Here is a 15,238-nt window from a genome sequence, read left to right as displayed (position 1 = left end):
TCCATCAGGACCTCCCTCAGCGGCGTAGTATGCCAGCTTCAAGCTTGAAATTGCGAAGCGGTCGGCGAAGCCTATCATTGGGTGGGTTCGAAGCGTCAGGCGGTCGATGATGGGCCGGCAGTAAGCATCAGCTAATTGCTGAGAGCGGAGAGCGTGTTTGTTCTCAGAGTCATCAAAATAAACTGTTGTGATATGCGTCGGGGGAAGCGATGGTGGGCGGTGGTCACAGGTGGAAATGCATTGCGAAGAAAAACAGCAGGCTGATTCTGAAAGTGGGCAGCGAGAAAGAGCGTCGGCGTCTTGGTGCTGGCGACCCGATCTATAAACAACGTCGAAATGGTATTCTTGCAGGCGTAGAATCCAACGGCTGAGTCGGCCTGTCAAATGTTTCAGTGAAGACAACCAGCAAAGAGCATGGTGATCGGCCACAACTGTGAAGTGCCAAACATATAGGTAAGGGCGAAACATTTGAACTGCCCAGATGACGGCACGACAATCCTGCTCGGTAATGGTGCCGTTTTTCTCAGCTGGAGTTATGATCCAACTGGAGAAACAATCACTTTCTCACGCGAAGTTGCATCGCGTTGCAGAAGGACAACGCCAAGACCGTGAACACTGGCATCAAGGTGCAGGATGGTAGCAGCGCTGTCGCTAAGTGGCCAAGAACGGGATCTGAAGTGAGGGCGTGCTTTAGGTCATTAAAAGCAGTGTTGCACTGTTCAGTTCACACTAAAGGGCTGCGCGCTTTAAGTAGTTCCATGAAGTGGAGCGGCAATAGTTCCAAATGCCTTATAAATGGCCGGAAATAGGACGCCAGGCCGAGGAAACAGCACAAATCTTCAGTCCATTGCGGACGAGGAGAGTTCAAGACCAGGATCAATTTTTCAGGGTCTGGACGAATGCCGTCATGGCTATCAGATTTCCCAATATTTTAATTTCCTTCTCTGCAAAGTGGCGCTTTTTGGTGTTCAGCTGAAGGCCCACTGAAGCAAGACACATGAGAACTTCATTCAAGCACTTGAGATGGTCGGTAAAAGTTGACGAAAAGATAACAATGTCATCCAAGTAACATAAACAGGTTCTCCATTTTAGGCCACGAAGTACTGTATCGATTATTCTTTCAAATGTTGCCGGTGCATTACAAAGGCCGAAGGGCATAACATTAAAATCGTAAAGTCCATCGGGAGTTGCGAAAGCGGTTTTCTTTCTGTCGTCCTCATGCATAGATAGGTATTTGCCAATAACCTGAGCGGAGGTCCGAGGTCGAGAAATATTCGGCGCCTTGAAGAGAGTATAGGGCATGATCAATACACGGCATCGGGTAGACATCTTTGCGGGTAATTTTTTTGTGTGCGCGATAGGCAACACAAAATCGTACCGAACCTTCATTTTTTTTTAGCTAATACTACTGGAGAGGACCAAGGGCTTGTTGATGGACGAATAATATCGTGACACATACCCGCGACATTTTCTTCAGTTACTTATCGTTCCGAGAGAGAAACTCGATAACGTCGTAGGCGTACGATTGAGTTACCTTGAGTAAGGATGCGGTGGCGTGCAACACTAGTTCGTCCCAGTGGTGGGGAAGTGGCATCAAAAATGGCTTGGTGGGCTTGAAGCAATTGCAGTAATTATTGGCGGTGGTACGGCATGAGGTTTGGACTGTCTTCGACAGCATGAAAAGAAATTCTTGCGATGAATCACGCCGTTGAGGTAGCGGGGAAGTGAGCACCATTATGGACATAGGGTGAGCATATTGTCACGGACAACAGGGCTAGACTTGACTAAAACGCCGGGACGAAGCTGTACCTGCAGGCGAAGTTCGGCACACAGCACGCGAGAGTCAACTTCAGTGTCCTCTTCTTTCAGGCGCAGCAAGAACATGGGGACACCAGGTGGCATTACTCCCCCTCTTAAAAACGAAATAAGGGACGGAGCGCGAGCAATGGCCAATGTAAGTGAAACGAAAGACCAGCACATTGACAGCACAGATAACGGAGGCGGGGTAAGGTGCCCTACGCGACAACGAAACAAGCGCATAGCGCACTACCGCGTGAAATAGGGCTTCATGCGGACAACGTGCACGACCTCGGAGCGTGGTTGCCGACGCGAGGGCTGCACAGTACCCACTGGACGAACTTCGTAAGTCACTTCCGTGACTCGGCGCAGAACTTCGTAAGGTCCGAAGTAACGGGAAATCAGTTTATCACACAAGCCGGGCCGACGCACCGGGGTCCACACCCAAACTTTCTCTCCAGGATGGTATGCGACGTGTCGATGATGGAGGTTGTAGCGGCGTGCATCCGTGCCCTGCTGTTGTTGAATGTGAATGCGGGCAAGTTGACGTGCTTCCTCAGCGCGCTGAGCAAACTGCTCGGCGTCTGGCGTGAGTGGATGATCATCTGTGCAGCTCGGAAGCATGGCATCCAACATCGTCTCAACGTCACGTCCGTAGACTAGGCGAAGTGGTGTAAAACGCGTCGTCTCTTGGGTGGCCGTGTTGTAGGCATATGTGATGTAGGGGAGAATTTCATCCCAGTTTTTGTGCTGCGAGTCTATGTACATTGCAATCATGTCGGCGATGGTTTTGTTGAGTCTCTCCGTGAGGCCATTCGTCTGCGGGTGATATGCAGTAGTTTTTCGGTGGCTGGTATGACTAAGCTCGAGCACGTCATGCATGAGCTGTGTCGTAAACGCGGTGCCTCGATCGGTTACGACTAGGGACGGTGCACCATGACGCAACACAATTTGCTGCATAAAGAATTGGGCGATCTCAAGTGATGTGCCCCGCTGCACTGCCTTGGTTTCCGCATAACGTGTGAGATAGTCAGTCGCGACTATAATCCATTTGTTACCCATCGATGACAGCGGAAATGGGCCCAGTAGGTCGATGCCGACTTGGTCAAACGGCGACCGAGGTGGAATAATAGGTTGGAGCAAACCCGCGGGCTTGAGAGGAGGCACCTTTCGACGCTGACACTCGCGGCAGCCTCTGACGTAGCGATGGACAGCGTCAGAAAGTTTAGGCCAATAATAGGCTTGACGAACTCGAGCGAGTGTGCGTGCAAAGCCCAAGTGGCCGGATGGGGGCTCATCGTGGCAAGCAAAAAGGATATCGTCGCGAAGGTCGGCCGGCACGACAAGGAGGTGCGCTCGATCAACAGTGCTGGAGTTTTTCTTGAATAAAACGCCATTCCGAAGACAGAATGCAGACAGGTGCCTTCCAAACTGACGGGGGACGTCAGCAGCGCGACCCTCCAGGTGGTCAATGACAAGTCGAAGTTCTGGGTCAGCTCGCTGTCGGGTCATTATGTCTGAGGCATTCACTAGTCCAAGAAACCCTCTGTCATCCGTGACGTTATCGACAAATCCGATGGGTGCCCGGGAGAGCGCGTCAGCATCTTCGTGCTTCTGACCAGATTTGTACACAATGGAGTAATCAAATTCTTGGAGGCGAAGGCTCCATCGTGCTAGGCGCCCCGATGGGTCACGGAGATTGGCCAGCCAACACAAAGAATGGTGGTCAGTAACGACTTTAAACGCACGGCCATAGAGGTAAGGCCTAAATTTCATAGTTGCCCACACAACCGCGAGGCATTCCTTTTCCGTAGTGGAATAATTTGTTTCAGCGCGGGAGAGCGTGCGGCTGGCATACGCAATGACCCTTTCCACGCCAGCTTGGTGTTGTACGAGTACAGCGCCAAGGCCGATGTTGCTGGCGTCGGTGTGGACTTCGGTGGCAGCGTCTTCATCAAAGTGCGCAAGAACAGGGGTAGTTTGCAGTCGTCTGCGCAGCTCCGCAAAAGCCTCCTGCTGCTCGGCAGCCCACACGAACTGTGTATCATCCCGCGTGAGGCGGGTAAGGGGTGCGGCTATCTTGGAAAAGTCGGCGATGAAGCGGCGGTAGTACGCACACAAACCCAGGAAACGTTTTAAACTCCTCTTCGGGGCAGGAACGGGAAATTTAGCGACAGCGGCAGTTTTGTCGGGGTCTGGCCTAACGCCTGCGGCACTCACAAGATGACCGAGAAACTTCAACTCCTTGTAGCCAAAGTGGCACTTCTCGGGCTTGAGCGTCAAGTCAGCTGACCGGATGGCGTCTAATACTGCGCGAAGGCGTTTGAGGTGCTCTCCAAAGGTTTCAGAGAACACGACAACGTCGTCGAGATAAACTAAACAGATTTGCCATTTGAGGCCGGCGAGAACGGTGTCCATCATGCGCTGAAATGTAGCCGGCGCTGAACATAGGCCGAATGGCAGCACTTTAAACTCGTACAGTCCATCTGGGGTGACAAAAGCTGTTTTTTCGCGGTCCCGCTCATCGACCTCAATCTGCCAGTACCCGCTCTTCAAATCAATGGAGGAGAAGTACTGGGCACGGCGAAGCTTGTCGAGCGAATCGTCGATGCGGGGCAGCGGGTAGACGTCTTTTTTAGTGATGTCGTTCAACTTTCGGTAATCAACACAGAAGCGAAGGGTACCATCCATTTTTTTCACCAGCACGACAGGGGACGACCACGGACTGTTGGAGGGTTGGATGACACCATCACGAAGCATCTCCTGAACCTGCGTCTGAATCGCTTCACGTTCCGTCGTTGAGATGCGGTACGGCTGCTGGCGTATAGGGCGGGCATCGTCGGGAGTAATTATGCGGTGCTTCACAAGAGGCGTTTGCCGAATTTTCGATGATGTCGCGAAACAAGCACTGTATTTTAGAAGGAGAAAACGCAGATCGTGCTGCTGTGTTTCCGAGAGATCTGTACTAATATCCAGACGATCAAGGGATGGGCGCTCATTTTCAACTTCTCCGAACGTAAAACATTCAGAAACGTCCGCTAAGGCGTCGGCGAATGCGATTGCAGTAGCGCGGAAAAGATGGCGGGGTTCGTTCGTAAAGTTAGTCACCAGGAGTCTAGATCGGCCGTTACGCAGATGGATGAGACTCCGCGCCGAGGTGACGCCGTGGGTGAGCAAAAGGGACTGGTTGCCCTCAGCGACCGCCGTTCCGTCACGTAGTTCATTGCAGTTAACAGTCACAAAAACACTAGAACGTGGCGGAATAGAAACGCTCTCGGCAGAAATTCGAAGAGGGGCACGGCTTTGGCGGTCTGCGGTGCCAGTATCATCAGCTTTCTCGGTCGAAAAGGTCACGGTCCGCTTCCGGAGATCGATAATGGCCCCATACTCCCGGAGAAAATCGACACCAAGGATACAGTCGCGGGAGCAGTCAGGTATCACAAGGCAGCTGACAACAAACGTGGAGTTGCGAATTTGGACTCTCGCCGTGCACTGACCGCTCGGAGTTACGACATGTCCGCCAGCGGTTCGAATCTGCATGCCAGACCATGGCGTCATCACTTTCTTTAGAAGCGCCGCTAGCTTCCCGCTTAAAATCGAAAAATCAGCACCAGTGTCCACCAATGCGCTAACCTTATAGCCGTCGAGGAGCACGGGTATATCCAGCGAGAGTCTGTCTTCACGTGTACGAACTGTCGTCGGGGCCGTCAAGTCGCGGTCACTCACAGGTCGCGTTGTCGGGGGGTCTTCGTCGCGTCGATTTGAAGCGGCCTCGCCCCCTGAGGTCGCTGTCTTTAGTTTTCCCGGCTCGGACTAGGCGACCGTCGCTGCGCCATCCCGGATGAGCTGGGCTGCGAGGATAGTCGGTGTGGAGACGGAGATCGTGACTGTCGTCTAAAAGTTGGCGCCATGCGCTGCTGGGCTACGTAGTCCTCAATATCCCGGGGTCGTTGGCCTAAAGGAGGGTTACGCATGTCGATGGGGAAACCCTTCAGTCCCAGTTGTCGATATGGGCACTGTCGATACAGGTGACCAGCTTCTCCGCAGTGGAAGCACAGGCGCTGCCGATTTGGGGCACGCCACAGGTCTGCCTTTCGCTGGGGTGGTCGGCGGTTGTCGATGTACGGCTCGGGGTGGGCTGAATAAAGTGAGCCTTGGTCAGGTGGCAGTAATTGCGTGGAATCAGTCGGGGGACGTCGCAAGATTTCCACATACGTTGGCCGACAGGCCTCGGTGGAAAAGGATGGCGGGTTAGCAGCTGGTGCCGAAGGCCGAAGTGCTTGCTGGAGTTCTTCTCGGACAATACTAGCGACAGAGCTGACCGTCGGCTGGGGGCACCGAAAAGCTTCTGGAGCTCTTCGCGCAAAATGGAGCGGATGATGTCGCGAAGAAGATCCGGACTAGCCCCGAAGGCCGAAGGCGGCTCAGTGAGCGAAGCGGAGAGTACCGGCCTGTCGTAGGTCGCAGACCGCTGCTGGAGCATCCTTTCCATCGTGATTGCTTCCGAAACAAACTCGGCAACTGTGCTCGGCGGGTTGCGCACGAGCCCAGCGAACAGTTGTTCCTTAACGCCGTGCATGAGATGGCGCACCTTTTTCTCTTCGGGCATGGCCGGGTCAGATCGTCGGAACAACCTAGTCATGTCCTCCACGTACATGGTTATGGTCTCGTTCGGCATCTGTATTCGAGAGCGTAAGGCCCTTTCTGCTCGTTCTCGGCGATCCGGGCTGGTGTAGGTGTCCAGGATGCAGCAGCAGAACTCGCGCCACGATGTTAGCACGCCTTCACGATTCTCGTACCAAGTACGAGCGCCATCTTCCAGGCTAAAGAAGACGTTCCTGAGCTTTGCGGCGTCATCCCACTGATTAAATGCGGCGACCCGTTCAAACTGGGTGAGCCAGTCTTCGACGTCTTCCGTCTGACAGCCGTGGAAAGCCTTAGGCAGTCGTGGGCTCTGTAGAGTGTAGTACGTTGGAGTTCGGATGACAGGTCGAGGGGCGGCTGCGGTGGTGAATTCCAACGGCCCGTGCTCAGGTGGTAGGCCTAGGTTCCTCCTGCTAGCGCGGTGAACAGGAGTGTCGATTGGCACAGGACCTGAATCCTGGGTATGCGGAGGAGTGCGGGACATATACTGGGATCGATACCCTGCGCCGACACCAATATATGTCACGGACAACAGGGCTAGACTTGACTAAAACGCCGGGACGAAGCTGTACCTGCAGGCGAAGTTCGGCCCACAGCACGCGAGAGTCAACTTCAGTGTCCTCTTGTTTCAGGCGCAGCAAGAACATGGGGACACCAGGTGGCAATATGCATGGCAGGGAAGTTCTTTTAGACAGCACGAGGGATTCACGGTAAGTGTTCGTGGCCGCTACTATTGCTGAGCTGCTGCGGAATCGTACAAGACTTGATGGGAAGGCGATTCCACGTGCAAGATGACGATGAGATGGTGCGCTGAGTATCTCCCCGTCAGTGATGTGTTTAGAAACATCGGTAAGAAGTGTTTCGCACTGTGGAGGCAATACAGTATCAGCTTCGGCAATGAAGGAATGATGTCGCTCAGAAATATCAGACGAAAATTTTCTGTCTGTCATATGAATGACACGGTCGTCATAAGAAATTAAAGCTGGAGTGGTTAACAAAAATTCCATTCAAAAATTATCAGATGCGCACACGGTAAACACACAGCAAACTTCACGTGGTGGCAGACGCTGTCTATAGCGACGCGAAGGGTGCAGGGTGACGTCATTTGCTCCAGGAAGTTCAGGTCCATCATATGATGTCATTAATTTCCGCAAACGGCACAAACCAGCGTGAATAACAGAAAGTGCAGCCCCTGTGTCAATCAAAGCTTCGCCCGGTAATCCTTCAGCTAAAATGAAAATCATATTATATGGACGATGAGGAGCACTTTTTGTAAGTTCGCAAAGTGCAGTTTCACCTCCGGAAACTGCATCGCTTAGTTTGCCGAATGATGGACAGGGAGAGTTGTTGCTGGTCGAAGTGGAGAAACAGAGCGACGATATGGGGAAGGGGACCGGCGTCGGGATATATGAGCCCCAGTTGGTTCAGACGAGGATACCGGCGGTTGAGAGGATCGACGAGGTGGGCTGGGAATATATCTTCGCTGATAATATGCAGGTATGTCACTTTCAAAGGCGCCGTAAACAAGCCGCTCGTTCTAAATGCGTCGACGACAGAAGCGGGATATATATATCGAATTCCACAGTAGTAGCACACTGGGCTAGGGGACGCCAAGGTGCGTAATAGGGTGGCGTAGGTTGAGCCGTCGTCATAGCGTTGATGTGGTTGCAGGGCGGTGCTTGGGGTGGGGGAACAAAAGGAGGAGGGGATGCAGCGACGTGAGCAGTAGTCGATGCTGGGCGAGGTGCAGAAGCGTCAGGTGTGACAGGGTGGGTGATAGTGGCCAACTCTACTTTAATGATGTGGCGAGGCCGGCGCCATTAGGAGGAGAAGAATGATCGCACCCGTGTCAGCAGGAAGGACTGAGGGCTTGGAGCTCCTCGCGGATTATAGCTCGAATAAGTGCTCGTAGATCGATGTCAGTAGAGGTCGGGGCAGTAGTTAGGCCGGGCTGCAATCGAGAGGACTGCAGGTAGTCGAGGTGTTGGCAGGTTGTAATAATGTAATCAACACGTGATGTAATCTGGGCTACGAGGGCGTTATAAGCCATAGAACTTATTCCTTTCAAGACATTGTGTACGCGTTCAGGTTCCGGCATGATGGGAATGATAGGATAACGGAGTGCGAACACGGCCTCTATGTATGACGCATATGACTCATCGGGAACTTGCAGGCGAGAAGCGACCTTGTTCCTGGCGATCTCAGTCTGAACAGCCGGGTGGGCGAAGTACTGCCGGAACTGCTGCTTGAAGGTGGGCCAGTTCGTGGTGTGGAGCTCGCGTTTTATAAATCTTTTCCTGGCGACCTAATATTCAGAAATGTGGCGAGATATGTGAAATGTTAGATACCTTTCCTGGCGACCTCAATAAGGTAGAAAGAAACGTTGAGGAATTTTAAAGCATCATCCCACCGGTTGTAGGCACTGCAGCGTTTAAAAGTGTTTAGCGAGCCATCCACGTCTTCGCCGCGACGACCAGAGAACAGCGGCGGGTCGCGTTGTCGCGTGCGCACCGTCGGTGGCGGGAGTGTAGCCGAGGTAGAGGGTCCGACCGGGTGGGAACTGCTCTCGCTTGGCATGACGATGGTAGCTGTTGGCAAACGGCGACTGGAACGCCGCTCCAGCGAGAGGCAGGGCACAAGGCAGCAAGGGGATCGAATTTCGCCTCCACAACTTGCAAAAGAAGGCCAGGCCGAGACAGCATAGTCATGACGACAAGGCAAGGTATGCCATGTAAGCGTTTATTCCGATGGAGAACCCAGGCGCGTGCCGGAGCCAGCGCCGCGGGGCGATGACGATGGTATGTCTAAAAGAAAGATAATGGTAGTTCCAAATGAAAGAAGATCCGAGGAGGGCTTACAATATAATGAATGATATTAAAAGCATTCCATTGACATTTCGACTGTGGCGCAGTTTTTGTCTCAAGAAATTCAGCAGCTCGCATACATCTCGAGAAGCATTAGGGCAACCTCGCATAAGGTTAGACGGAGCGGCCTTGTGGCGTCGTGGCGAAGCGGATCAGCAGTCAGAGAATACTCGGTGTTTTTGAGGAAATGTACCACTGTACGATGGCTGACCTGCAGAATACTTACTCTTTGGAGTGCGGTAGTAGGAGACTCGTGCAACTAGTGCTGAGAGGAGGAGATCATGCCGGCAATCGCTAGCCACATGTCCAAGACCTCTGTAAGCATAGCAAATGGGGTTGCTAGAAATTGCGCACCATAGAATCCTTGCTGATGAAATTGTTAAGCGAAAAACTGCGGTGCTTGTTAAAGCTCCTTTGAAGGGTAGTAGGCGGCTTTGGTGAGGCGGTAATGGCAGTGTAAATCAGCAGAGCCGCCAGATGTGTTCGGAAGAGTAGAAGTAACTTGGGGGAGCAGCAATAAGAATGGGGAGAAAGTTTGCCTATAACAAGGAAGTGGCTACGGCTGATAGTGATTTTGGGGTTTAAGTGCCATAAAAACTTTTCGGAAATCTCGATCCGACACTGATTCTGGCTTCAGTTCAGTTCAGTCGTGTCCGACTCTTCGTGACCCTATGGATCATGTCACGCCACGGTTTCCGGTCTCTTACTATCTTCCTAACATCACAAAACTTCATCTGCAGCGCCCCGAGGATGCCTTCTAACCATCGCGTTCACTGCCTACCCCTTCGCCGGCGACCCCCCTCAACGTTTCCCAACACCAAATCTTTCTCCAGCGACTCCTCTCTTCTCATCGGATGACCAAAGTAGCTGAGCTTTAACTTTAGAATTTGACCCTCCAATGAGCAGTCAGGGTTTACGGTCGACAATATCGACTGATTTGATCTTCTGGCAGTCCAAGGAACTCTCAAGAGTCTCCGCCAGCACCGCAATATAAACATGTCATTCTTCGGCGGTCAGCCTTCTTCCCAGTCCAACTCTAGCATCCATACATCACAACTGGAAAGACCATAGCACGAGTTATACGGATCTTGGTTGGCAGAATATTGTATCTGCTCTTTACTAGATTCTCTTTACTAGGCGGACAAGGCTAACCATGGCTCTCTTTTCCGGAAGCAGGCGTCTCCTAATTTCATGGCTGCAGTCTCCTTTTGGAGTAATCTTGGAGTCCAAGAAGAGAAAATCTGTCACAGCTTCCACTTCTTGTCCTTTGATGCTCCAGGACTTCATAGGGCAAGATGCTATGATCTTTGTCTTTTAATGTTAAGATTAAGCCCAAACTTCTCACTCTCTTCTTGTACGCGCATCAGAAGTCTCTTGAGTTCCACTTCACTTTCTGCCATTAAAGTGGTATCATCCGCCTATCTAAGGTCGTTCATACGTTTCCCAGCAATCCTTACTCCAGCTGAAGACTCGTCCAGACCGGCTTTTTTCAAGATGCCCCCTGCATATATGTTAATTACGCAGGGCGACAGTATGCAGCCTTGTCTCACTCGTTTCTCAATCGGAAACCAATCAGTAAGACCATGCCCAGATCTGACTGTGGCCTCTTGCCCTTCATACAGTTTCCTGAGGAGACAGATGAAGTGAATTGGAACTCCCATCTCTTGGAGAGCTTGCCACAATCTGCTGTGATCTACGCTGTCAAAAGCTTTCACATAATCAATAAAGCAGAAGTACATGAGTTTCTGGAACTCTCTTGCTTTTTCCATGATCCAGCGAAGGTTGGCAATCCGGTCTCCAGTTCCTCTGCCCTTGCGAAACCCAGCTTGCACGTCCGGAATCTCCCGATCCACATACTGCTGCTGCCTACCTTGGATGATTTTCAACATCACCTTGCTAGCATGCGAAGTAAGCGCGATCGTGAGGTAGTTGGAACAATCTTTGGCACTGCCTTTCTTTGGAATGGGGATGTAAACTGACTTCCTCCAATCCTGTGGCCCCCGCAGGGTTGTCCAAATCTTCTGACATAATGTATGCAGAATGTTAACAGCGTCATGGTTGAGGTTTCGAAGCAACTCAGCTTGAATGCCATCAATTCCGCTAGCTTTGTTCTTAGCAGGGCTGGCTAAGGCCCATTCAACTACACTCAATCAGGATGCCCGCCTAGAGATCAGTAATCACAACCGTCGTATGTTGGGTTTGCACATCCGGGTCCTTCTTGTAGAGTTCTGTGTATTCCTGCCACCTCTTCTTTATCTCTGAGGCTTCAGTGAGGTCCTTGCCTAGTTTGTCCTTTATCACGCACAGCTTGACACAGAAGCTTCCTTTGATATCTTTGAATGTCTTATACAGTGCTCTTGTGTTCCTTAATTGGCTGTTGTCCTCAACTGCTTGGCACTGTACGTTCAGGAAGGCATTCTTTTCTCTCCTTGCTATTTTCTGAAAATCCGCATTAACACGGAAAGTTGAGCTAGTTGGTACAGATTTTTAAGGAATAACAGCGTGGTGTTGTCTTCTTCCTTGTGCTTCGTCTCCGCGCTGTTATTCCTTAAAAATCCGCATTGAGAACCTTGTATCTTTCTCCTTCCCCGATAACTTTTGCCATCCTCCTTTCCTCAGCTATCTTCAAAGCCTCTTAAGATAACCAGTTTGCTTTCTTGCATTTCTTTTGCTTTTGAACTATCGTAGTAGCAACTTGTTTTTATTATATCACGAACATATCTCCACATCTCTTCAGGCTGTCTGTCTTCTAGATCTAATTCTTGAAATCGATTCCTCACTTCCACAGCATATTCTGGTGGAATTTGATCCAGATCATACCTGAACGGCCTTCTTGTTTTGTGCGTTTTCCTCAATCGAAGCTTAATTTTGGCAACAAGGAGCTGATGATCGGTGCCACAATCGGCCCCAGGCCTTGTGTTTACTGCTGGTATAGCGCTTCTCTATCACTGCCGGCAAATAATATAATCTATCTGATTCCTGTACTGACCATCCGGTGAAGTCCATGTGTGCAGGCGCCTCTTGTGCTGTTGAAAATGAGTATTCGCTATGGTCAGGTTGTTTTCTTGACAAAGCTCTACTAGCCTTTGCCAAGCTTTATTTGGCACACCAAGACCGAACATGCCTGTAATTCCGGATATTTCTTCACTCCCGACCTTAGCATTCCGGTCTCCGATGAGAAAAACGACATCTAATGATGGAGTGCGGTCGAAAAGGCATTGTAGGTCCGCATAAAATCTCTCAACGTCAGCTTCTTCAGCAGTAGTGGTTGGTGCATAGACTTGGGTAGCTGTTATGTTGAAATGGTGACCTTGGATGCGAAGTGAGATCATTCGGTCGTTTTTGGGGTTGTACCCTAGCACTGCTTTGCTCATTCTTCTGTTTACTATGAGAGCGACCCCATTGTTTCTCTTGGATTCGTTCCCACAATAAACGACATAATGGTCGCCGGACTTAAATTCTCCCATTCTGGTCCCTTGAGCTCGCTGATACCCAGGATATCAATGTTCAATCTGTCCATTTCTTGCTTGACGACATCCAGTTTACCTTGCGTCGTAGATCTTACATTACATGTTGCTATGTGATATATCTCCTTGCAACATCGGACTTTCCGGTCGCTTCCCGACAAATCCACAACTGAGTGTCCTTTTGGCTTTAGCCCAGCCGCTTCATTCGTCCTGGAGCTACTAGGAATCGCCCTTTGTTTATCCCCGGTAACATGTGGGACGCCTTCTAACCTGGAGGGCTCATCTTCCGGCGCCATATCATTAATGCTATTGTGACTGGTCACAGGGTTTTCGTGGCAGGAAGTACTGGAGTGTGTTGTTATTACCTTCTCCAGTGAATCACAGTTTGTCAGAACTCTCTGCCGTGACCTATCTATCTTGTGCGGCCCTGCACAGCAGAGCTCACGACTTCATCGAGTTTCGCAAGCCCCTCCGCCACGACAAAGCAGTGATCCATGAAAGGGGTTCTGGCTATTAAGTGGTAAAAGAAAGCACAGCTGCATGCCACCTCCTAAATAAATGTTCCATTCTTCACAACTGCGGAGATATAATCAGCACGTAGATTACTGTATTTGTAAAGAATCTCCCGGTAACTTACTTGCTTTTTACATTTTTGGAAGGCTCTTCATTTCACTATCATTGTAATGGATGCATAACACTAGAAAAATCAGCCAGTGTTTAGGGCTGACGTTTAAGGCAACCCTTGGTGATCTCTCGCTGCCTCTCACCACGGAGTTCATTGCACAGCTACTGCAACATATTACTCCTCAAGCTACCGCACTCGAACCATCTTAACAGATAATTTGAAAGCATCGCAGTGCTCTCTGAAGCGCCTCGTCTTGCACAGATCAACCGCTTGAGTAGAAGGCCATCACTGCTGCCCCTGACAACGACAGCGCTGATTGATGATTTCTCTATGGGGGCAAAGCATTTGCAACGAAGTGATAGCTACTGCCCTCGTGGAGCTGTAAATATGCAAGATCATTCTAAATTTTTCGAACAGTTGCCCAGTTGAAGAGCCCCCTTAGATATATCTCCAGTTTTTTCTAGAATTAGGGCAAGATGTCGCACTTTTCTTTACCACCAAGAGTCAAAGACTACCAAACTGCACGCAGCCCGCTGGGCACCTTGTGTAAACTAGGTGTTTGCTCCTGGCGCCACCGCGGACCCTGAGCTCCCCTACCGAAGCTGTCATCCGCACCGTGGCGAAAGGTTGTAAGGTGGAGGGTAGATACCGTGAACTGCGCCAGTTCGAGGCCTTGGCCAAGCCTCGGTGGACGGGCTGCTCGTGTGTTTACCAGGCGAGAAGCTCCGGGACCTTCCTCTGTATATACGGATGAAATCGAGGTGGCATATTAGTAGGAATTCCTAGCTAATTGATGCCACACGGGTAAATGTTCTAGAACACTTGTTCGGACCCTGAGAAAGGGTCGCACGTAATTGAAAAGAAACCGATCCCACAGAAACCAGAAGCATTATCGAAGTTCTTCATGATCGACTGAACTTCTGACGAACAAGTAGCCAATCTATCTGCTTTTGTCATCGCAAAAACACTCAAACCCAGCATAGGGAAGAACTACAATGCAAAGAACAGAGAAAGGGAGACCTCCTCATCGAAATAAAAACCAAATATCAGTCATAATCTGCAACATTTGGAAAACACTGTCGAGCTGAATGTACAAGTCACTCCTCACCGCACCCACAACCCAAAAAAGGGAGTAATATCTGAGTATGAACTGTTACAGAGTAGCAGCGGTGAAATCAAAGAGCGACTAGCCGAACAAGGAGTCATTGCAGCCCATCAAATAACTATCCGCAGAAACAAAACGGAAATCAAGACGAAACACATTGTACTAACCTTCAATAGCACACTTCTGCCTGAGTATATTCACGCCGCCTACATACACTGCAAGGTCCGCCACTACATTCCAAATCGACGACGGTGCTTTAAATGCCAGCGCTTGGACAGAGCTTGATGGCATGCTGGGGTAAACCCACATGCGCACTATGGCGAAGATACATACACCAAAAAAAGATGTGAATGCACACCGTCATTAACTGCAGCGGCACACATGGTGCATAATCCAGGTCATATTCATTCTGGAAAATTGAAAAATAAATTTTAACTTTTAAGACCACAGAAAATATTTCCTAACTTGAGGTAAAAAACGTCTCTCTAACAGAAAGGGACATACTCTGAAATGGTAATGCGGAGACCGCCACCCCCTTCTGTTTCAGTCGGCACACAGGTCGATCTGATGGATCGCCGGAAGCCCTCAGACATCACATTCAGCAGCGGCCTACTCGGCGGCTGATACCCAGAACAGCTCTGCTAAACTGGACCTGCCACCCCATTCAATTAAGAAGGCAACCCCAGTTCCAAGAGACTCTGCTGTTCCAGCAGGGACTGATTCAGCGGTTCAAACA

The 15,238-nt window shown here is 50.5% G+C and overlaps 1 protein-coding gene across 1 annotated transcript in view; it reads left to right on the top strand.

The window, feature by feature from the left end:
- Nucleotides 1-1,945: 1,945 nt before the first annotated feature.
- The window catches only part of LOC146180101 (uncharacterized), a 50,838-nt gene continuing 37,545 nt past the window's right edge, over nucleotides 1,946-15,238 (top strand). The window contains exon 1 of the mRNA XM_084580327.1: nucleotides 1,946-1,954. Coding sequence (XP_084436453.1) covers nucleotides 1,946-1,954 — 9 coding nt within the window. The remainder of the gene's footprint in view (nucleotides 1,955-15,238) is intronic.

This window comes from Amblyomma maculatum, chromosome 9 (assembly GCF_055883805.1).
Source record: "Amblyomma maculatum isolate TAMU_Amacu chromosome 9, ASM5588380v1, whole genome shotgun sequence".
Lineage (NCBI taxonomy): Eukaryota > Metazoa > Arthropoda > Arachnida > Ixodida > Ixodidae > Amblyomma > Amblyomma maculatum.
The sequence above is the reverse complement of the archived record's forward strand: the minus strand, read 5'-3'. Positions and strand labels throughout refer to the sequence as shown.